This window comes from Saccopteryx bilineata, chromosome 3, assembly GCF_036850765.1.
Source record: "Saccopteryx bilineata isolate mSacBil1 chromosome 3, mSacBil1_pri_phased_curated, whole genome shotgun sequence".
Taxonomy (NCBI): domain Eukaryota; kingdom Metazoa; phylum Chordata; class Mammalia; order Chiroptera; family Emballonuridae; genus Saccopteryx; species Saccopteryx bilineata.
Genome location: NC_089492.1, coordinates 155380083 through 155403598, shown reverse-complemented (window position 1 = coordinate 155403598; position 23516 = coordinate 155380083). Strand labels below are relative to the sequence as shown.

The 23516-nt window shown below is 42.7% G+C and overlaps 1 protein-coding gene and 1 pseudogene across 5 annotated transcripts in view; both read left to right on the top strand.

The window, feature by feature from the left end:
* The window catches only part of C3H2orf49 (chromosome 3 C2orf49 homolog), a 31086-nt gene that overhangs the window by 5820 nt on the left and 1750 nt on the right, over positions 1 to 23516 (top strand). For 2 of the 5 annotated variants that reach the window (XM_066267885.1, XM_066267882.1), the window contains 2 exons: positions 17 to 392; positions 2511 to 2585. In XM_066267885.1, coding sequence (XP_066123982.1) covers positions 17 to 392; positions 2511 to 2567 — 433 coding nt within the window. In that variant the 3' untranslated portion in view covers positions 2568 to 2585. Of the gene's footprint in view, positions 1 to 16; positions 393 to 2510; positions 2586 to 3388; positions 5917 to 23516 lie in introns of those variants that run through there. The other 3 variants (XM_066267884.1, XM_066267883.1, XM_066267887.1) reach the window with 3 other exon arrangements.
* On the top strand, positions 12462 to 15099 carry LOC136330697 (glutathione S-transferase Mu 1-like; annotated as a pseudogene).

The following is a 23516-nucleotide window of genomic DNA, read 5'->3' as shown; positions in this document are numbered from 1 at the left end:
GTCTCTTTGATTCCAGGAGTAGCACTGTAGATGTGTTAAAGAAAAGACCACTCATTGTGTTTGATGGAAGTTCAACAAGTACAAGCATAAAAGTGAGAAAGACTGAGAATGGGGATAATGATCGACTCAAGCCTCCCTCTCAGGCAAGCTTTACCAGTAATGCCTTTCGAAAATTATCAAATTCCTCTTCAAGTGTTTCACCCCTAATTTTGTCTTCCAATTTGCCTATGAACAATAAAATGGAACACAATAATAATGACACTAAACAGAACCATGACTTAACGCATAGGAAAAGTCCTTTGGGCCCTGCGAAGTCACCACCTTTGTCCCCTGTGGGAGCTACTCCAGTGAAGTTAAAGCGAGCTGCTCCTAAAGAAGAGGCCGAGGCCGTGGTGAGAGTGGGTGGTTTCCCTGCTCCTAGAGGGGGGGAGGCCGTGGTGAGTGTGGGCGGTTTCCCTGCTCCTGGAGGGGGGAGGTCTCTGAGCGGTTGGCTGTGCTGAGAGCTGTTCTGTAGCCCTTTTGTTCTTATTTTTACACCTCATTTCTCATGTGTTTCAACGCTGGAACTTTAAAATCCATGATGATAAACTACTCAGTCTTCTTTTTTTTCCTGCTTAAAATGTGTAAAGAGTGTCTTAGGCACTTACCCTAGATTTTTCTCACTTAGATCCTTAAGTAATTTAGAACTAAAATAAAGAAATACTATTTTGTTCTCAAGACTCAGCATGTTGGTAATTTGCTCAGGGTCACAAGTTTCAGAACCATTGTTTTGCACTTGCCTTAAAACCACACTAGTCTCTAGGATTTACCACTTGCGTCCCCTGACCCTTAGGTGTCCCTGTCCTTCAAGGGGTAGAGGACATTGGGAGGGAGAATCTACTGTTTTGTGTTCTACTAGACTTAAGCATTTGGATGCTAGGATTTTATATGTTGGCAAATTTGATAGTTACATGATATGTAAACATCCATCTGTTTTATAGCCTTATAGCAAAAAATACCATTGACTGGATGGCTCAAGCAACAAACATTTATTTCTTAAAGTCCTGGAGGCTGGGAAGTCCAAATCAAAGCACTGGCAGACTTAGTGTCTGGTTAGGACCCACCTCCTGGCTCACAGTTGGCTGGCTGCTCGTCCCTGTGTCTTCACCTGGCAGAAAGGAAAGGGAGCTCTCTGGGGTCTCATTTATAAGAACACTAATCCCATTCATGAGGGCTTTACCCTCATGACCTAATCACCCCAAAGGCTCCACCTCCACATATCACATTGGGGGTTAGGTTTCAACATGGAGCTTTTGAGGGGAGACAGACATTCAGCCTATAGCACGTAGTGTATGCTTTGGCTTTGATGTCTTAAAAATGTGTGTCAGAGTGATCAAAACATCCTAAAAACCCTGGAAAAAGAAAGCAACTGTGCATCTGACCAGCCCTAAGTTCTTGTATTAGTTCTTTGACTCCTTTTAGCAGTCTTGTGAAGTAAACACAATAGTTGATCCCATTTCACAGCTGAGAAAACAAGTTTAGATAATTTAAATAAATTTGTCCAGGTTTCCAAAGTTAGTAAGTGACCACATTGCGGTTAGAATTCAGGTCTGTTTGGCCCAGAACATGCCCCTTTTATGACACCATGGTGCCTCCACACTTACTTTGGTAGCATTTGTGGGAAAGAGGAAGCGGGTATCAGGAGTGGGGAGAAGAGTCCAGACCTCAAATATTAGAGAGTGAGCTTCCAGGGGTTTGTTTTCAGTCTCTTGAGAAAATATTTTTCTGCTCAAAAAATTTTTACTTTCAGAGGTGTGATTTTTTTTTTCTTAAGTGAGAGAGAAGAAGGGAGAGAGATGAGAAGCCTCAATTCATAGTTGAAATACTTTAGTTGTTCATTGATTGCTTCTCATGAGTACCTTAACCGGTGGGCTCCAGCCGAGCTAGTGACCCCTTGCTCAAGCCAGCGACCATGAGATCATGTCGATGACCCCATGCTCAAGCCCGCAACCTTGGGGCTTCAAACCTGGGGCCTCTGTCCCAGGTTGATGCTCTGTCCACTGCTCCATCACTGGTCAGGCAGAGATGTGATTAAAAAAAAAAAATTCTCATGTTAAGATTTTGGGTTGTGAGATTGAGGAGAGGACATGGGCTCAGCAGGGAGTAAGCAGCCCAGGAGCAGTTAGTGGTCTCAACTCTGAATGTACCTTAGGGTCCCCTGAAGGAGCATCAAGAAAATTGGTCAGGTCAGAGCCTCATCCCTGCCACCTGTGGATTCTGATCTAATTGATTCTGGGATAAGACCCAGCTCTGGGCATGTTTGTAAGTACTCTGGGTGATTCCACAGCTAGGAAAGTGGGAGCCAGGGTGGCTTGCTGCTTTTCTTATGTTCTAAAATCTTTTCCGCCAGGTAGCAGCAGTGATCTACCATTTCTATGTTAGTAGTACACTTTGATGGTTTAAAATGTTCATTTCAGTTATTCTCTGACATTTCTGTAAGTATGAACTGATTTCTGTTCATGTCTTTTCAGAATAACCTGAAGCCCCCAGAAGCAAAGAGGAAGATACAGCATGTTACATGGCCATGAAGGAAAGTTTCCAAAAATGTAAATATAACTGTAACTGTAGTTTTCAAACCAAACAAGTTCATATATATTGACAGTGTTTATAGAGATCTTGATTATTTTGAAATTTCCTCAAGAGGTTTAAAATTAGGTTAAAAAAATAGTCTTTCCTTTCTCTTCCTCTCTGCCTTCCTCCCTTTCTTTCAGCAAAAAAAGAAATTGCCTTTTATTCCGATTAGAAAAGACTTTCTTTTTGGCCCTGGCCGGTTGGCTCAGCGGTAGTGCGTCGGCCTGGCGTGCGGGGGACACGGGTTCGATTCCCGGCCAGGGCACATAGGAGAAGCGCCCATTTGCTTCTCCACCACCCCCTCCTTCCTCTCTATCTCTCTCTTCCCCTCCCGCAGCCAAGGCTCCATTGGAGCAAAGATGGCCCGGGCGCTGGGGATGGCTCCTTGGCCTCTGCCCCAGGCGCTAGAGTGGCTCTGGTCGCGGCAGAGTGACGCCCCTGAGGGGCAGAGCATCGCCCCCTGGTGGGCAGAGCGTCGCCCCTGGTGGGTGTACCGGGTGGATCCCGGTCGGGCGCATGCGGGAGTCTGACTGTCTCTCCCCATTTCCAGCTTCAGAAAAAAGAAAAAAGACTTTCTTTTTAAATGACTGGCTCAGTATAAGTCACTTATACTGACCCTAGTCAAATCAGTAAGCTACAAGTCTAGTATAAAGCATCTGCTGAACTTTAGGAGTTCATTCTAATTAGTCTTTTTTTTTTATGATCTTTGGAGAACTTTGAGATTTCTTTTTTAACTCAAGTATTTTAGAAGTTAACAATTTTTATTTCTTTTCCCAAGCAAAAGAATATAACTGTCCATCACAGTATTTTAGTAAATACTGCCAAATTCATCCTCAATGTTCACCAAGAAAAGCGTATTTGCAGTGCTGCTGATAAACTACTCAGAGGAGGCAGATGGAATGACTGTGAAGTGCTCGCTTTGCTCCTTCCCTGAAGTCATAACAGAATCAGTTTCTTAGGTGCTTCCTGGTCAGGGTAGCCCCAGGTCCACCACCAGAATGTCTTGTCACGCAGCAGCGTTGCCAGACTCCATGAGCAGTCTGTGGTCTCACTAAAGCTCAGGTAGCTCGCCCTCCTAGGAGCTTACAGCGGCTGACTTGAAAAATATTCAGCTGAGATAATCATGTTAGAGGTGGTACCTTTGGACAGAAAGTGTAATGAGCAGGAAAAGGGGGGGGTAGGACTCTAGAATTTAAGAGAGTCCAGGAAGCATGGCAGTGAAGAGGAAATTCATTGTGATCCAAAACAGGCAAGGAGAGCAGGTCTGTTCTGAAGTCGGAAGTCAGGGCAGTCACAGCATGGAGTTGGCTAGGGTCCCTGCTGGTGTAACGTGGACAGCTTTCCATAGGGCTGGCGAGCACATGTGTCTACTAAGGTAATATAAAATTGTGTTTGTGTTAAAGTGGTAGTGTTCCAACTATGGGATTGAAGTCAGTGGGATAATAGGGTTATACCTTATATTCATGACTTCTAGTGTCTACTGTGTGTGTACGAATACTTTATACTTTTTCCTCATATGATTGATCTTTAAACAGGGGTTTCTCTTTTCAGTACTTTTTAGAGCAATCTCATTCTTCTTTTGATTTGTTAAAACAAGCATTTTAGTTTAGCTATTGAAAAGCCTTACAAAAAATTAATTCAGCCTTGCAGATAAGTTCTGTACTAATACTTTATACCTGCATTGTTTAGTCATTCTGCCTTTATTTAGATTGTAACTCTGGACACATAAGACAAAATGGGTACATACTAAATGTTGCACAAATTGTTAATGTTATGCTAAGTTGTTAAATATATGGTTATCTGCAGGGCTGATACATAATTTTGAAAAGTGCAGATTTTTGGGTAGAATGACAAACTATATTTTGTATTTAGTTGTTTCTTCTGCTTTCATCAGCATTTCTCTTTTAAAAGAGAATTAGCCATTTGACGGTTTTAAGTCAGTAGAAATTTATTTTTAGTTACTCAAAGTTAATTTTTAATTTGTGTGTTAACTTACAAAGTAGGTTGGTAATAACAGCTGAACTGTGTAACATTGTTGCTTCAAATTGAAGTTTATATTATGAATATTCAGAATGGTGCTCATATATTAGCATATTCTTGAGCTACTTTGAGTTGGGAATGTGGAAGAGAGCTAAACCATGCACTATGTATTACACATACGAGCATCCGAGAGCACTGTGCCTCCTTGAGGTGCAGAGATGCAGCTTGTCTCTACTGTCTCCACGTGCTGAAGCCTGCCGAGTGACAGGAATCTGAAGGAGGAGGATTGGGAATCTTATATTTTGAGGTGTTGCTTTGAAGTGGAGAAGGACTTGATTTGAATGGCTAACAACTTCAGAATCTTTACTCACTAACATGGGTTATTGTTGCTTTTGATTCTATATTCCAGTAAAGCCGATTTTTCTTATTATTGGGGTGGGAAAGTGAATGCCATTCAAGTCAGTGTGTGGCTTCTGAGGTATAGTTAGAGGCACTTGATCACTTCCTGCCATTGGCAAGTGGTCTTGTTCTCCCCCCCCACCCACTTTCTTCTATTTTCTTTTTCTTATCCTCCTTTCCCATATTTTCACTTTCTTTGCTTTCAGCTCCTTCCTCCTCTATGTAGATCCTAAGCTTCAGGCTTAGGTTTGCAAAACATACTGTTTGGCCCTGCTTATTCACCAGGGGCTGACCCGCTGACCCCAGACCTCTTACACTCGAGTCACTGCTGCGTGACTTCTGAAGAATCTCGACGCCATGCCACACAGGGCACAAAGTTGCTTCCCAGTAACTGGCTATAAAGGTGGTGCAGCTTTCCAGAATGACTTTATTGATCTAGACAGCATCCAGGCACTTTGGAAAGTCTGGTTCAACTAATATTATGAGGCCATAATATTTTTGCTAGTATTAAAATTCTTGAGAAGTGTAATTATTTGAAATAATATTTTGTCTGACTTAAGTTTTCAGAGATGATTCTAAACCTGATCTAGAGACTCATTGAATAGCAGTGACTTTTTTAAAACTTACATTAAGTAAAACTGCCAGTAGGTTAAATCATGTGTGTAAGAGCTTCCTCTACTTACGACTGTGGAACTTCAGTAATTTTTAGGGGCTACAAAATGGTCAACATGTTTTTAATTTTAAGTGTGCCCTTTTATTAAATGCTTGTGCAGGCTTTGTAACTTAGTACAGAAAGTTTAACCTTGTAATGTACATTTTTTTTTTTTGTATATAGAAAGTCTTTTAAGTAGCCTTATCCTTATTTAAATAAATTGAGTGAAATTATTGAATAAGTCTGTCATTTGTATAAAATAAAATGGAAACGTACTCTGTAATGACTTGATCTCTTTTTATTTCAGTAAACTATCTTCAAAGGTGTCTTCTTTTTTTTCTTTTTCTTTTTTTTTTGGGGGGGGGTATTTTTCCAAAGTGAGAAGACAGCTTCTGCATGCGTTGGACCAGGATCCACCTGGCATGCCCACCAGGGGGCGATGCTCTGCCTATCTGGGGTGTTGCTCTGCTGCAACTGGAGCCATTCTAGTGCCTGAGGCGGAGGCCATGGAGCCATCCTCAGCGCCTGGGCCAACTTTGCTCCAATGGAGCCTTGGTTGCAGGAGGGGAAGAGAGAGAGAGAGAGAGAGAGAAAAGAGAGGGGGAGAGGTGGAGAAGCAGATGGATGCTTCTCCTGTGTGCCCTGACCAGAAATCGAACCCGGGACTTCCACACGCCAGGCCAACACTACCACTGCACCAATCGGCCAGGGTCAAAAGGTGTCATATTTTTAAATAGTAAAACCTTGTGTGCCTGGATTGATTGGGCTCAGGCATAGTTCCAGTAGCCCACCCACATCGTGGGGTGCCTGCTGTAGAGGGAAGCATGGCTAGAGTGACCTGGTGTTCAGGACATCCTCATGCTACAGGGGCTACACACTGACTGCTCTATGCTTGGAGGGGTGGAAGTAAGTCCCCCAAACCTCGTCCCTCAAGCTTTCTTAACTGGAACAGACCAGATTCAGTTGAATTTATGTTTGGGTGATCTAAACAAAGATAATTTCTATTAATGTTGTATAGTGAACCTCTAAATTAACTAAATTGAAAAAGCCTCAGGTAGCCTACCTTGAACTTAAGAAGTAGATCCTTGATGTTTTTTTTGTCTGAACAGAGGAGACTACAAAGTCTTGTTTCCGTTTTGATCTTTACTAAAGTGCTTTTTACTAACTAAAGTGCTCTGCTCTGCCAGTTATTAAACTTGTCTTTCATATAATGGCAAAAACCCTAAAGATATGAAACAAGTTCCTGGTCCTAAAGAGAAGACAGGCAAGTGAACAGTGAACACTGGATAATTGCAGTTAGAGGAAGAATATCAAACTTAATCATGGAATAGGGATGGCAAAGGTAGGGTGAGAAAGTACTCTAATCCAGTGGGAAAGGCCTCTATGAAAAGATCCTTTGAGGGGCTGCAGCTGTGGGAAGCTTTTAGGAGAAGCATGCTACATGTGGTAGACTGGAATCAAGCAGATGCTCTGCTGTCACTTGTGGACCCCTGCTGCAGCCATGAAGGGAAAAAGTCTGTTAGAAAAATATGTCCCGGCTGACAATATGTCACCCATCCCTGGTCTAGCCAGGCTCTGACTGCAGCAATGTTGCAGCACAGACCAGCCAAATAGCTGACTCGAAGAATCATGATAGGGGTAGTACTAAGCCACTAGGCATTGGGAATGGTTTGCTACCCAGCACTAGATGATAGACATCAGACTCGATGGTGAAGTGAAAATCCCAATTCTTAATAGGTTTTTAGAACAAAAAGACTGGTGGGGTTCAAATCAGTGAAACAAGGTGGGGAGGATGTTATAGAATAAAGTCAAAAGAAGGTAGGCAGAAGCCAAATTATGGGGGATCTTAGGTAGGCCATGTTATGGACTTTGTATTTGACTCCAGGAGAAATTGGTAGCTATCTGTTAGCATTGTTCAGACATAACCAAGTGTTCAGTTAAATCAAAAGACTCAAGACTAGTTAATTAAGTGTATAATAGCACTAAACATATTTTTATACCTCTGCTAAAATTAACCAGGCGACTTGTTTTTTAGCTTTTGGGTAAATAGTTTGAACTAAAATGTTTATATTTCTTTGACTAATAATTAAACCTTAGGAAACTAAAATACCATTTATGGTGAAAGATAGTTTTATAAATATAAAAGCACCAAATTTAGCTAAACCTTTTATTATGTCTATTCTGCCCCACTACATAATTTTTATTTTTCTCCTTTAAGTGAGAGGAGGGGAGATAGACAGACTCCTACATGCACCCCAACCAGGATCCATTCAGCAACCCATCTGGGGCCGATGCTTGAATCAGCTGAGTGATTTTTAGCGCCTGAGGCCAACAGACCAACTGAGCTATCCTCAGCTTCTAGGGCCAACGCTCGAACTAGTCGAGCCACTGGCTATGGGAGGGGGAGAAGCAGATGGTCACTTCTGCATGCACTGAGCAGGAATCAAACCTGTGGTGTCTGCAAGCCAGTCCGACACTATCCACTGAGCCAGTGGGCTGAGGCTTACATAATTTTTTAAAGTAAACTTTTAAAACATAAACTTTGTAGCATTTTATGTTTACAGAAATACTGCCAAGGCAGTGCTGGGCCTTACACCTCACACCCAGTTCCCTCATTGCTTACATGTACTAATTAGTGTGGTGCCTTTGTTGAAACGAATCAGTATTGATACATCACTATTAGCTGAAGCCCATAACTTGATTCACATTTTCTTGGTCTATCTAATGTCCACTTTCTGTCTCAGGATACCACCTTTAGTCTTCATAATGACCCCTTAGACTCATCTGGGCTGTGATGGTTTCACAGACTCTCCTTAACTTTCTCATAACCGTTGGTTTTTCTTTTTTTTGTAGAATGGTTTTTCTTTTATTTTTTTAGTGCCTGAGGCCAACAGACCAACTGTTGATTTGTCTCGTTTTTTGTGATTGGACTGGGCTTAGAAGTTTAAGAAGGTCACACAGGTAAAGCACCCCTTTCATCACATTATATTAAGGGTACATACTATGACATGACCACTTTTTATTATTATTATTGAGAGGTGGGGAGGCAGAGACAGACTCCTGCATGTGCCCCCACTAGGATCCACCCAATAAGCCCCTGTTAGGTGATACTCTGCCCAGCTGGGCCATAGCTCCATTGCTCAGCAACTGAGCTATTTTAGCACCTGAGGCTGAGGCCATGGAGCCATCTTCAGCACCTATGAGACCAACTTTACTGGAGCTATTTGAGCCATGGGCGCAGGAGGGGAGGAGAGAGAGAGAGGAGGGGGAGGGGTGAAGAAACAGATGGTCACTTCTCTTGTGTGCCCTGATGGGGAATTGAACCTGGAACATCCACACACCAGGCTGATGCTCTACCGCTGAATCCACCAGCCAGGGTTGACTTGACCACTTTTTTTTTTTTTAATTATTTATTTATTTTAGTGGGGGGAAGAGCAGGAAGCATCAACTTCCATATGTACCTTGACCAGGCAAGCCCAGTGCTTTGAACCAGCAACCTCAGCGTTCCAGGTCGACACTTTACCCACTGAGCCACCACAGGTCAGGCGACCACTTTTGAGGTAAATCATGGTCACCTGGCTGAGGTACTATTTGTGAGGTCAAGGCAGTTGCTTTCTTTCCTCCTTTTCATACTGTACTTGGGAAGAAAATCACTTAAGGAATGCGGAGTTATGCTCACCTTGCTGGCCAAGTATCTACATAAATTATTTAGACTTCTTTGTGCAAGAGATTTGTCCTCCTTTTTTTTTTAACAATTTATATCTGTTGACTCACATACTTTGGGTTATAAAGTAATGCTTTCTTGTTTGTTTTGCTCGGATTGTGCTAGCTTTGGCCATTGAAAACTTCAGTTGGCTTCTGTCCCTCTGACAGGCCTCATCACTGGTTTCTTGAGGCACTTCCTTCCTGTCTGGCTGGACAAGGCGCTCCAGGTTCATGTGTACCTCCTGTCCCAGTCCAGGCCTCAGCCACTTCTCCAGGGAGCCTTGTTCCCTTTATGGAAGAACGGTATTAGAAAGCAAGATGTGGGCCCTAGGGTGCCCATTGATATCAGGGTGTCATTGCTTCTAGGCCTTCTCCATGGACAGAGCAGGGAAATATACACTGCTCACAGAAATCAGGGGAAACTGCATCACTTCATATCCGTTTTGAATTATCCCCTAATTTTTGTGAGCAGTATACACACACACACACACACACATACACACTAACCCCAGTGTATACACATATCCATATTTTTTATAGATAACCTATCTATAATAAGCTAAGCATGAGTTCATGTGATGTCTCCAACTGTAATGCACTATATGGATCATTGCAGACCTCCCTTGCTTGTTTCTAACTTCCTGCCCCAAAGTGAGAAACCAGGTTCCCACCATCCACCATCCACTGGTGAATTGTCCCATCTCAGTGCACACATGCAGCAGAGGCAAAATTGTTCACCTGGACCCTGTGGGAAATGACTGTCTCCTAGAGGACAGTGATTATGTACACTGTTTGCCTCTATTCTTGTAGACTCTACTCATTTCCAGTGTTACTTAAATCATGCTGCTTAAAAAAATACAGTGTGTCTGTAAAGTCATGGTGTACTTTTGACCGGTCACAGGAAAGCAACAAAAGACGATAGAAATGTGAAATCTGCACCAAATAAAAGAAAACTCTCCCAGTTTCATACCTATTCAGTGCAGTTCGATGTGGGCTCACGCACAGATTTTTTTAGGGCTCCTAAGGTAGCTATCCCGTATAGCCTCTACAAACTCGTCACTGATGGCCTACCAGAACGGGGTTTCTCCACCAAACTGCCGGTTTCCTTCAACTGCTTATCCCACCGAGTAATGTTATTCCTATGTGGTGGCGCTTCATTATAAACGCGCCAATATTCACGTTGCACTTTGGTCAGATTCAAATTTAGTGAGCCACAGAACACACTGAACTTTTCCTCGGTACCGTCCACATCTCAACTGGGATGGCCGTGGGCAGCTGCGCTGTATACACGGTGTTACGTCATCTGTGCATGTGCACATGCTGCCACATCATCCTACAGAAACTGGGAGAGTTTTCCTTTTATTTGGTGCAGATTTCACATTTCTATCGTCTTTTGTTGCTTTCCTGTGACCGGTCAAAGGTGCACCATGACTTTACGGACACACTGAATATTTGGAGTTTTATCATTTAATGAACAAGAGAATGTCAAGTTAACTTTTCTCTATTTTCCTTAAAAAAAGAATCAAACTTCCCAGACAACATATCATTCATTTAATAAGGGTTTACTGTATTTTCACATTCTAAATAGGAGTTGGTATAAGACATGGTCTCTGCCCTCAAAGGGCTTTCCCCTTTTACTAATCTGTTGATTCAGTCTACACATTCAAATAATTTAAGAAGAAATCTGAAAAACATTTAATAAAGTCAGTATTCTGTGTACGAGATGGTTTACTAGTTACATTTTTAATTTCTTGAAGCCTGAGGAAACCAACCAAAAGCAGAGAATAGATTTTTCTCTTAAAGGATCCCTCAGAACCTGAGAGGTCTTTTTATTATTATTATTATTATTATTATTAATTTTAATGAGGTGACATTGATAAATCAGGGTACATGTGTTCAGAGAAAACATCTCCAGAACCTAAGAGTTTTTTATTCATGTCCTTCTAATTGTAGAGCTGTGAATGGCTGCTCGTATTTCTTTCCTTTTTTAAAATTTTTCCATTGATTTGAGAGAGAGAGGAAGGGGAGGAGAGAGAGAGAGAGTGAAGCATAATCTCATTCCATTACCTGTCTACTTACTGCTTCTCGTACGTGTCCTGATTAAGGATCAAACCTGCAACTTGGCACACTGGGACAACGTGCTCTCCACTGAGCCACTCTGCCAGGGCCTTGACTCCTATTTCTCTTAACAGATTTATTTATTCTCTCAGCTCTTTTGGCATGCTTAGAAAGGTCAGTTTCTCAGCTTTGGTACATTTGGCACATGCTTTGTCTGGATGTTTCCTTCCCACTGTTTTAGAAACACCCGCATTCAGAAATGGCATTCCCCTCATGATTGTGTATGTGTAAGAAAGTAGAGTATGTTTTATTTTAGATTTATGCCTTCCCTTAAGCTTATCAAATAAGTAGATTTATGGATTTTCCTAATTGTTTTTCAGACTGAAAACAGTATAATCCAGCACTGATTTTACAAAAGAGGAAATATGCCCAGAGAGAGGAAGTGACTTTTCTACAGGCATGCCATTAGTTGATGGCAGGACAGCGACTAAAACCTAGATCCCTTGCTTTTTTCTTCAACTAGAGATAGGTCTCTTACTAGAACACACCTTCACCCCACCCAGGAATGAAGTGTACAACAGCGTCAGCTTTTGGAAAAGCAGGTATACATAAGGAGAGTCATCTTAGCTAACGGAGAGAAGAGGTGGACGTAATAAAAACATTTATAGCAGTTGTACTCAGCAAGGACAATGGGCCTGGAGTCCGGAGACCTGGATCCAGTGTGCTCGCCTCTGTCGTTTTGAGTAGCTTTACTCTCTGGGTGTCGTTCCCTCTGTCAGGCAGGTAGATTTCCACTCTGATCCTCAAGTCTCTTCTAGATCTTATTTCTTTGTGTTTCTACCTTATACTTATGCTTTAGCCCCCTTGGTCTGTTGTTTAATAGCCAAGCAGCAAATGAGAGGTTCCCTCAAGTCGGAATGAGCATCAGTAAAGATGGTTGACATTGATTTTATATTCTGAGTACTTTACATTTCTAAAGTAATATGACTGATGTGTACAGCACTACCTTTATTCTGCTTTAGTAGAGCTAACTTAAAAAATACCTTTTCAATGGGAATTAGGGTTTATGTATTGAGCTGGTTGACTGACAGATTGGACTGTGTCCATTTGTGAGGAGTCAGTGATGTGTTCTATGTTGGTGACAGAATTTCTCTGCTAGTCTCTAAAGTTCTCTGCCAGCAGCACTGAGGTCTTTTGCAGACATTTCTTTAAAGTTTTTGTAGAGTAAGCTTTCGCCAAGGACAGTATGAAGACAACAGTAGTCATTCTATGTAGTTCAGGGCTCAGTGCGTCACAGCAGACACAGGCAGTGAGCTGTTTGCAGTGTTCAAGTGTGGGAGACTGCAAGTGGCAAAGCCTTTGTAAGTTCGAGGTTTAGCAAAAGGTTAAGTCCCCCCCACCCCCGCTCCTCCATATTGACTATGAAGCTGAGTATTTGCACTCATTACCTCACCTCACTTGCTTAGTGAAGTTGCCAAAGGCTGAATTTTTCTCCCCATCTCCATGTTAGCCGTAATGCTGGATTGTTTTACTTGTCCTATCCCCCGTGTCCCTTGGAGAGACTGGAGGCAGTTTCCTTTTTATTCTCTGTTTTGTGAAGTTAAGATGTTATGCAGAGTAGAGGGTTTTCTGCACTTGGGAGAATTCTTGGGTTGCCTTGGAAATGTGACTTTGTTTTAATGATCTCTTTGATTTGCTAATGATCTTACTTTGCCCTATAAATAAAGCAGGTAGAGGGGTGGAGACTTGCTTTTTGCAAGCTATCTTGTGTGTTGCAATCTTCCCGAGCCCACCTTTTTTCTCTTTTAAGCCTATTTTCTTAATTCTGCGCCATTCCCACTCAGGACCCAGAATTACTAGCTGCGCTGGTTCACTGCATTCAAGGGCCATGCAAGGTGACTCCCTCTTTAAGAAACTGTTTTTAGTTATTTGGGAGATGATTTTCATGGCTTTGATGGAAGGTGGGCTACTGTATTAAGAATTTGCAATATCCTAAGCATTTAAATATTGCCACCAGTTTAAGCATATAGTTTATTCTAATATGTCATCTGTTTTATAAAATAGTTATGCATTTAAATCAAAACTTAAGACACTGAAACATAAAAATCAATGCAGTCAACACTACAGAATGTCACAAAGTGAGGCAGTGCCTAATGCAATACTCATGGTTAGGTTTTCTCTTGGTAAACTTGAGAGAAAACAGCTTGTTCTGACTTGTTAAATGTAAGAGACAGTTCTGCTGGGGAAAAAAAGTAATTTTTTTTATTCAAAAGCACCAATCCCTCCACTCAAGAGCACAAAAACCAGCGCCATGGCTGTGACTTTGGGTTACTGGAACATCTGTGGGCTGGCTCACGCCATCTGCCTGCTCCTGGAGGACACAGACTCAAAGAAGGAGAAGTATCTTGCTGTATTGGCCAAGAGTTTGCTTAAAGGTTTTTAATCACTGTAAAAAAAATAGAGGACTGGATGAAGAAGATGGGGCACATATACACCATGGTATATTATTCAGCTAGGAGAAATGGTGACATCGGATCACTTATAGCGGAATGGTGGAGTCTTGGTAGCATTGTGCGGGGTGAAATAAGCGAATCAGAAAAAAACAGGAACTGCAGGATTCCATACATTGGTGGGACATAAAAGCGAGACTAAGAGGCATGGACAGGAGTGTGGTGGCTATGGGGGTGGGGGGAGGGAAGGAGGGAGAGGGGGAGGGGGAGGGGTACAGAGAGAACTGGATGGAGGGTGGCGGAGGATGATCTCTCTTCGGGTGATGGGTATGCAACAGAACTAAATGACAAGATAACCTGGAAATGTTTTCTTTGAATGTATGTACCCTGATTTATTGATGTCACCCCATTAAAATAAAAATTTATTTATAAAAAAAAAAAAAAGAAGGAGAAGTACATGATGGGGAACGCTCCTGCTGCTACAGAAGCCGTGCTGGGAGAACAACCCAGGCTGGGCCTGGCCTTCCCAGATCTGCCCTACTTCACTGATAGTATTCCGAGGCTCACTCAGAGCAACGCCATTCTTCACTACATTTCTCACAAGCACAACCTCCAGGGAGACAGGAGAGGAAATGACTTACACGGACATTTTGGAGAACAAGGTTATAGACCTCTGAATGTCCCTGCTTAGGGTCTGCTACAGCCCTGACTTCGAGAAACAAGCCTGCGTGTTTGAAGGCGCTCACTGAGAAGATGGAGCTCTTCACAGTTTCTGTGGAAAAGGTCTGGTTTGCAGGGGACGAGCTCAACTATGTGCATGTCTGGGCTGATGACATCCTTGATGTGCTGTGGACATTTCAGCCCAAGTGCCTGGATGTGTTCATTCCTGAACCTTAAGGAGTTCGTGGTCTGCTTTGAGGGCCTGAAAACCTATGCCTATGTGAAGTCCACCCTCTTTCTCCCAGCTCCGTTTCTAAAGATTGCTGTGTGGATCAGGCAACAAGTAGGGCCTGTGCATCCAGAATTGGGGAGGGAGGAACCCACAGGGCCTGGAGAACAGCTGGACATCCCTGCCCCCTTAGCCATCTATCTTGCTTCTTTTTCCTTCTTTTCACTCCCTTCTCTACCTCCCACCCCAGGTACCTTACTGGCCCCCTGATCTGCCTCCCAACTCCCTTTTCATCCAAGCTCTCTAACACTGCAGCCCCCCTGCTTTTCTCAGCGACGGTCCTACCCCACTCATGTTAACCCTCTTGCAGTAAAACCTGCCAGACGAAACTGCCCCTCACTGGCTGCTCTGGCTGGAGGAGCCCGACTGGACCTCTGGCCTGTAGAACTCAGCACAGAGCACCCTCCACTGCCTTGAAGACCGTGCTGTCTGGCACGCAGGCTCTGCTCCTCCAGTGTGGTCCCTGCCCAGCCCCGCCTGAGCCCCAGTATAGCTAAGATCAGGTAAAGACCGAGCAAGTTTGCTTTCTAACATTTAAAGAAAAATAGACAAGCTTTACATTAACTGTCCAGTATAGTAAACTATAAAAAGTGTAACATAGGCCCTGGCCGGTTGGCTCAGCAGTAGAGCGTCGGCCTGGCGTGCGGGGGAGCCGGGTTCGATTCTCGGCCAGGGCACATAGGAGAAGCGCCCATTTGCTTCTCCACCCCCCCCCCTCCTTCCTCTCTGTCTCTCTCTTCCCCTCCCGCAGCCAAGGCTCCATTGGAGCAAAGATGGCCCGGGCGCTGGGGATGGCTCCTTGGCCTCTGCCCCAGGCGCTAGAGTGGCTCTGGTCGCGGCGGAGCGACGCCCCCTGGTGGGCAGAGCATCGCCCCTGGTGGGCGTGCCGGGTGGATCCCAGTCGGGCGCATGCGGGAGTCTGTCTGACTGTCTCTCCCCGTTTCCAGCTTCAGAAAAATACAAAAAAAAAAAAAAAAGTGTAACATATTTTAATTTTTCTTATAGCATAAAATACATCATTTAAAATATACAGCTCAGTGAATTTATGTGTGTCACTCTCACCCAGGTCACGAGAAAGAGCAAGGGCTGGCAAACTTTCTGTGAAGGGCCAGAGAGTACTCATTTTAGGTCTGTGGGTCACCACATGGATGTGGGTCACCACATGTAGACGAATGGTCATGACTGTACTCCAATACAGCTTTTTCAAAGAAAGCAGACGGTGTGCAGGGTTTAGCTAATAAGCCACAGTTTGCCAGGCACACAGTACAGAGCAGTTCCTGTCCCTCCCCAGGCAGAGAGGTAACCACATTCTGACTTCTATCTCCCTAGTTGAGTTTTACCTGTTGACATTTGTTTTCTTTCACAGTTTAATAGAAGGTCGTGTTCATAAAATGGCTTATCATAGAGCCGCATTCTTTGAGCCAGAAGTATCATTCAATGTGGTGATTCCCAGCTGGTCAAGGGCATGGCGGTGCTGGGGTAGAGGCCCAGAAGGCCTCCTGTGTCTCCCTCCAGACCCCCTTCAGATGGGCTGGGGGTCCAGTCTCTGCACCATCAGGGTTCTTCCTTTCATCCTGTCTTTCAACATTTTGACTATAATGAGTCTGGGTATGGATCTCTGCATTTTCCTTTGAGTTTATCAAGCTTCTTGGATAAATTTTAGATTGTTTTCAACAAACTTGGGCAACTTATCAGCCATGACTTTTTTTTTTTTTTTTTTTTTTTGAGAAAACATCTCCAGGTTATCTTGACATATTATGTTGCATACCCATCACACAAAGTCAAATTGTCTTCTGTCACCTTCTATCTGGTTTTCTTTGTGCCCCTCCCCTCCTCCCCCCCCTGTAACCCCCACACTCTTGTCCATGTCTCTAAGTCTTATTTTTATGTCCCATCTATCTATGGAATCACATAGTTCTTAGTTTTTTTCTGATTTACTTATTTCACTCCATATAATGTTATCAAGGTCCATCTATGTTGTTGTAAATGATCCAATGTTATCATTTCTTATGGCTGAGTACCAAAGCTTTTTAAACCACTCGTCCACTGACGGACACTTGCGCTGTTTCCAGATCTTCGCTATTGTGAACAATGCTGCCATAAACATGGGGGTGCATTTCTCCTTTTGAAACAGTGCTCTGGTGTTCTTAGGGTATATTCCTAAAAGTGGGATAGCTGGGTCAGAAGGCAGTTCGATTTTTAATTTTTTAAGGAATCTCTATACTGTTTTCCAGAGGCTGCACCAGTCTGCATTCCCACTAGCAGTACAGGAGGGTTCCCTTTTCTCCACATCCTCGCCAGGACTTATTCTGTGTTGTTTTGTTAATGAGCGCCATTCTGACTGGTGTGAGGTGATATCTCATTGTGGTTCTAATTTGCATTTCTCTAATGATTAGTGATGTTGAGCATTTTTTCATATGCCTATTGGCCATCTGTATGTCTTCTTTGAAGAAGTGTCTGTTCATTTCTTTGCTCATTTTTTGATTGGATTGTTTATCTTCCTGGTGTTGAGTTTTACAAGTTCATTATAAATTTTGGTTATTAACCCCTTATCAGATATATTGTCGAATATGTTCTTCCATTGTGTGGTTTCTCTTTTTATTCTGTTCTTATTGTCTTTAGCTGTGCAAAAGCTTTTTAGTTTGATATAGTCCCATTTGTTTATCCTGTCTTTTATTTTCACTCCTAGCCCGGGAGATAAATCAGCAAATATTAATATATTGCTGCGAGAGATGTCGGAAAGCTTGCTGCCTATGTTTTCTTCTAAGATGCTTATGGTTTCACGGCTTACATTTAAGTCTTTTACCCATTTTGAGTTTATTTTTGTGAATGGTGTAAGTTGGTGGTCTAGTTTCATTCTTTTGCAGGTAGATGTCCAATTTTCCCAATACCATTTGTTAAAGAGGCTGTCTTTACTCCATTGTATACTCTTACCTTATTTGTCAAATATCAGTTGTCCATTGTGGGTTTATTTCTGGGTTCTCTGTTCTGTTCCATTGATCTATATGCCTGTTCTTATGCCAGTACCAGGCTGTTTTGAGTACAATGGCCTTGTAGTATAACTTGATATCCGGAAGTGTGATACCTCCCACTTTAATTCTTCCTTTTCAAGATTGCTGAGGCTATTTGTGTTCTTTTTTGGTTCCATATGAATTTTTGGAATATGTGTTCTATACCTTTGAAGTATGTCATTGGTATTTTAATCGGTATTGCATTGAATTTATAAATTGCTTTGGGTAATATAGACATTTTAATGATGTTTAATTCTTCCTAACCATGAGCACGGTATATGCTTCCACTTGTTTGTATCTTCCTTGATTTATTTTATCAATGTTTTATAATTTTCTGAGTACAACTCTTTAATCTCCTTGGTTAAATTTACTCTTAGGTACTTTATTTTTTTGGTTGCAATAGTGAAGGGTATTATTTCCTTAACTTCTCTTTCTGACAGTTCATTGTTGGTGTATAAAATGCCTCTGATTTCTGAGTATTAATTTTATATCCTGCCACCTTGCTGAATTCATTTCTCAGGTCCAGTAGTTTTTTGACTGAGACTTTAGGGTTTTCTATATACAATATCATATCATCTGCAAATAATGATAGTTTTACTTCTTTTCCAATTTGGATGTCTTTTATTTCTTCTTATTGTCTGATTGCTGTGGCTAGGAATTACAGAACTATGTTAAATAAGAGTGGTAAAAGGGGGCACCTCTACCTTGTTCCTGATCTTAAGGGGATTGCTTTTAATCTTTGCCCATTGAGTATGATGTTGGCTGTGGGTTTGTCATAGATGGCCTTTATCATGTTGAGGTATGTTCCCTGCATTCCCACTTTGCTGAGAGTTTGGATCATGAATAGGTGCTAGATTTTATCAAATGCTTTTTCTGCATCTATTGAAATTAGGTGGTTTTTCTCCTTCCTTTTGTCTATGTGATGAATCACATTGATTGATTTGTGAATATTGTACCAGCCTTGCCTCCCCAGAATAAATCCCACATAACCATGGTATATGATTTTTTTCATATATTGCTGGATCCGGTTTGCTAATATTTTGTTGAGGATTTTAGCATCTATATTCATCAGGAATATTGGCCTATAATTTTCTTTCTTTGTGTTGTCTTTGCCTGCTTTTGGAATACAAATTGAGCTTGCCTCATAAAAGGAGCTTCGAAGTCTTCCTTCCTCTTGAATTTTTTGAAATAGCTTGAGAAGGATAGGAGTTAGTTCTTCTTTGAATATTTGGTAGAATTCACTTGTGAAGCCATCAATCAGGCCCAGGACTTTTCTTTGCTGGGAGTTTTTTGATAACTGTTTTGATCTTGTTTGTTGTAATAAGTCTGTTTAGGTTTTCTGCTTCTTCCAGATTGATTTTGGAAGATTGTATGTTTCAAGGAATTTGTCCATTTCATCTAGGTTGTCTAGTTTTTTGGCATATAGTTCTTCATAGTATTTTCTTACAATATTTTGTATTTCTGTTATGTCAGTTGTTATTTCTCTACTCTCATTTCTAATTTTATTTATTTGAGTCCTCTCTCTTTTTTTCTTTGTGAGTCTAAAGGTTCACCAATCTTGTTTACCTTTTCAAAGAACCAGCTCCTGGTTTCATTGATCCTTTGTATTGTTTCTTTAGCCTATGTCATTTATTTCCACTCTGATCTTTATTATTTCCTTCCTTCTACTACCCTTGGGCTTTACTTGCTGTTATTTTTCTAGTTCTTTTAGATGCAGGGTCAAGTTGTTTATTTGAGCTTTTTCTAGCTTTTAAGGTATGCCTATAATGCTATAAACTTCCCTCTCAGTACTGCTTTTGCTGTGTCCCATAAATTTTGAGTTGATGTATGCTCATTATAATTCGTTTCTAGGAATTTTTTTATTTCTTCTTTGATCTCATTGTTTACCCATTTGTTATTTAATAACATGCTACTTAGTTTCCAAGTGTTTGAGTATTTTTCAGTTTTTCTGTTGTGGTTAGTTTCTAGTTTCATGCCATTGTGATCAGAGAAAATGCTTGATATGATTTCAGTCTTCTTAAATTTGTTGAGACCGCTTTTTGCCCAACATGTGGTCTATCCTAGCGAATGTACCATGAGCACTTGAAAAGAATGTATATTCTGCTGCTTTAGTGTGAAAGGTTCTGAAGATATCTATTAAATCCATTTGATCTAGTGTATCCTTTAAGTCTGCTGTTTCTTTGTTAATTTTCTTTCTTGAGGATCTATCCAGTGATGTTAGTGGGATATTAAAATCCCCTACTATTATAGTATTGCTGTTGATCTCGCCCTTTATATCCATCAAAGTCTGCTTTATATATTTAGGTGCTCCTATATTAGGTGCGTAGATATTTATAACGGTTATATCTTCCTGTCGGATTGCTCCCTTTATCATTATGTGGTGTCCTTCTTTATTTTGTACTATAGCGTTTGTTTTAAAGTCCATTTTGTCTGATATAAGTAATGCTACCCCAGCTATTTTTTTCATTTCCTTTTGCATGAAGTATATATTTCATTCTATCCTTTTACCTTCAGTCTATGTGCATCTTTTGTTTTAAGGTGTGTCTCTTGTAGACAGCGTATGTAAGGGTCCTGTTTTCTTATCTATGCAGCTACCCTATGTCTTTTGATTGGATCATTTAATCCATTTACATGTAAGTTTATTATTGATATGTAGTTGTTTATTGCCATTTTATTCTTTAAAGCTGTATTCCTCTTTTGTTATATTCTTTTTCTCCTTTGATCTGTTTACAACAGGCCCCTAACCATTTCTTGCAGCCTTGGTTTGGTTGTAGTGAATTCCTTGAGTGTTTTTTTTGTCTGGGAAGCTTTTTATTTCTCCTTCAATTTTAAATGATAGTCTTACTGAATTAAGTAGTCTTGGTTGTAGGTTCTTGTTCTGCATTATTTTGAATATTTCTTGTCGTTTCCTTCTGGTCCCAAGTGTTTCTGTTGAAAAGTCGGATATAGCCCTGGCCGGTTGGCTCAGCGGTAGAGTGTCGGCCTGGCGTGCGGGGGACTTGGGCTCGATTCCCGGCCAGGGCACATAGGAGAAGCGCCCATTTGCTTCTCCACCCCCCCCTCCTTCCTCTCTGTCTCTCTCTTCCCCTCCCGCAGCCAAGGCTCCATTGGAGCAAAGATGGCCCGGGCGCTGGGGATGGCTCCTTGGCCTCTGCCCCAGGCACTAGACTGGCTCTGGTCGCGGCAGAGCGATGCCCCGGAGGGGCAGAGCATCGCCCCCTGGTGGGCAGAGCATCGCCCCTGGTGGGCGTGCCGGGTGGATCCCAGTCGGGCGCATGCGGGAGTCTGTTTGACTGTCTCTCCCCGTTTCCAGCTTCAGAAAAAAAAAAAAAAAAGTTGGATATCATCCTTCTGGGGGCTCCTTTGTAGGTGATAGCCTTTTTTTCTCTAGCAGCTTTTAATATTTTCTTTTTATCGCCTAGCTTTGATATTTTAATTATGATGCATTTCTCTTTAATGGAGTTCTCTGTGCTTCTTGAACCTATGAGACTTTTTCCTGCCTCAATTTAGGGATGTTTTCAGCTATGATTTGATTGAACAAAGGTTCTATCCTTTGTTCTTTTTCTTCTTCTTCAGGAACCCCTATGATACGGATGTGATTTCTTTTCATGTTGTCACAGAGCTCTCTTAGATTTTCCTCAGACTTTTTGAGTCTCTTTTCTTTTTTCTGCTCTGCTTCCATGCCTTTGTTTATCTTTCCTCTAACTCGCTGAGTCAATCCTCAGCTTCATCCATCCTTCCGTTGTGGTCTTCAATTCTGATATTGTATTTATCATTTCTGACTGATTCTTTTTTATTATTTCCATTTCCTTTTTTATATTTGCTATCTCTTTATTTAGGTGTTCGTAATGACCATCTATTGTTGTTCTAAGCCAGTGATTTCCAAATTTTTTACACAGGGGGCCAGTTTACTGTCCCTCAGACCGTTGGAGGGCCAGACTATAAAAAAAACTATGAACAAGTCCCTATGCACACTGCACATATTTTAAAGTAAAAAAACAAAATGGGAACAAATCCAATATTTAAAATAAAGAACAAGTAAATTTAAATCAACAAATTGACCAGTATTTCAATGGGAACTATGGGCCTGCTTTTGGCTAATGAAATGGTCAGTGTCCAGTTCCATACTTGTCACTGCTAGCTGTAACAAATGATATAATGTGCTTCCGGAGCCGTGATGCATGTGTCCCACATCCCTGGAAGTAGTACTGTACGTGAGTGACACTGCACTTTGCAGCGCTGCCACATACAGTACTCCAGGAGCACAGGATCTGCATCCTGTGCTCCTCTCACTGACCACCAGTGAAAGACGTGCCCCTTCCAGAAGTGCAGCAGGGGCCTGATAAATGGCCTCAGGGGAGTTGCATACGAACTGCAGGCCGTAGTTTGGAGACCCCTGTTTTAAGCTCTTTGAACATCCTAATAATCATTTTAAACTCTGCATCTGGTAATTTGTTTATATCTGACTCATTCCGGTCCTTCTCTTGGGATTTCTCTTTTCATTTGAGTTGCATTTCTCTGCCTGCCCATTTTGTCTGTGTATAAGAAGGGTTTGGCCACTGGAGTGCAATGGGTGTTGCCTCTGTGTTCCCTATGTGTGGTCTGTCTGCAATCTGGTCACCCCCTTCTGCCACTGCCTAGGGCATTCAGGTATGGGCGTTGCCAGCACTGGCCTGCTGCTGCTATCTCTCTGCTTTCTGCCTCTCCTGCACGGGAGGGGCTGTGTTCAAGTGCCCGGCTCTACAAGCCTCAGCCTGTCTTCAGCCTTCGCTCCGCCCCCATGGGTGGGGTTGTACACCGCGCAAAGGCCACGGTCCTCTGCACCAAGGGCAGGGTGAGCACCTTGCTCAGCTGTGGGTCTCTGCCTTTTTCTGGGCTTTCTCCCTGCCCTCCAGGTGGAGCCGGCTCACGCATAGGGCCACAAGCCTCGGCTCCGCAGGTCAGACAAGGCTGTGTGCACCCTTGCTCAGCAGTGTATCTCCGCCCGTTCCCAGGCTCCTGCCCTTCCCCTGCAGGTGGGGTTGCAGGCCGCCCGCAGCCTGGCTGGACCGCTTTCGAGTGTCCTCTCCATTCCCGTGGGGCGAGACCAGCAGTTCTCAACCTGTGGGTCACGACCCTGGCGGGGGTCGAACGACCAAAACACAGGGGTCGCCTAAAGCCATCGGAAATATATATTTTATTTTCCGATGGCTTTAGGTGACCCCCACTGGGGTCGCGACCCACAGGTTGAGAACCGCTGGGCTAGACTGAGCTCACGATGGGCCTCAGGCGTGACGGGCCCGGCTTCTGCCCCCGCCGATGGAACCACGCTTCTGTGTCCTGCCACCTCCTGCCCTCCAGCAAGCCCTCAGCATGTGGGTGCGGGTACTGCAGCTCAGACCCTAACACTCCATACTGCAGTTCTGAAAGCTCCCTCCTTCTAAGCAACTCTGCTCTGAGTGCTGCGGGAGAGCTTGTTTGGCTGACGTCCTGCTTGCCTTTGCTGGTATTGCTGTTTCCAGGGGAAATATTCACTGCAGATTTAGGGAGTGACTCGTCCCAGGGGTTAGGGTGGCTATCCCTCAAAGTATTTCTCCCTGTGCCTCATAGATTACACTCTCTTCCTGCTACTTAGATCCTCTTCTCTCTTCCTGTCCCCCGGAGCCCTGGGTGAGTGGTTGTGAAAGAGGTTTTCTGCATGGTCCCTTTAAGAAGAATCCTGG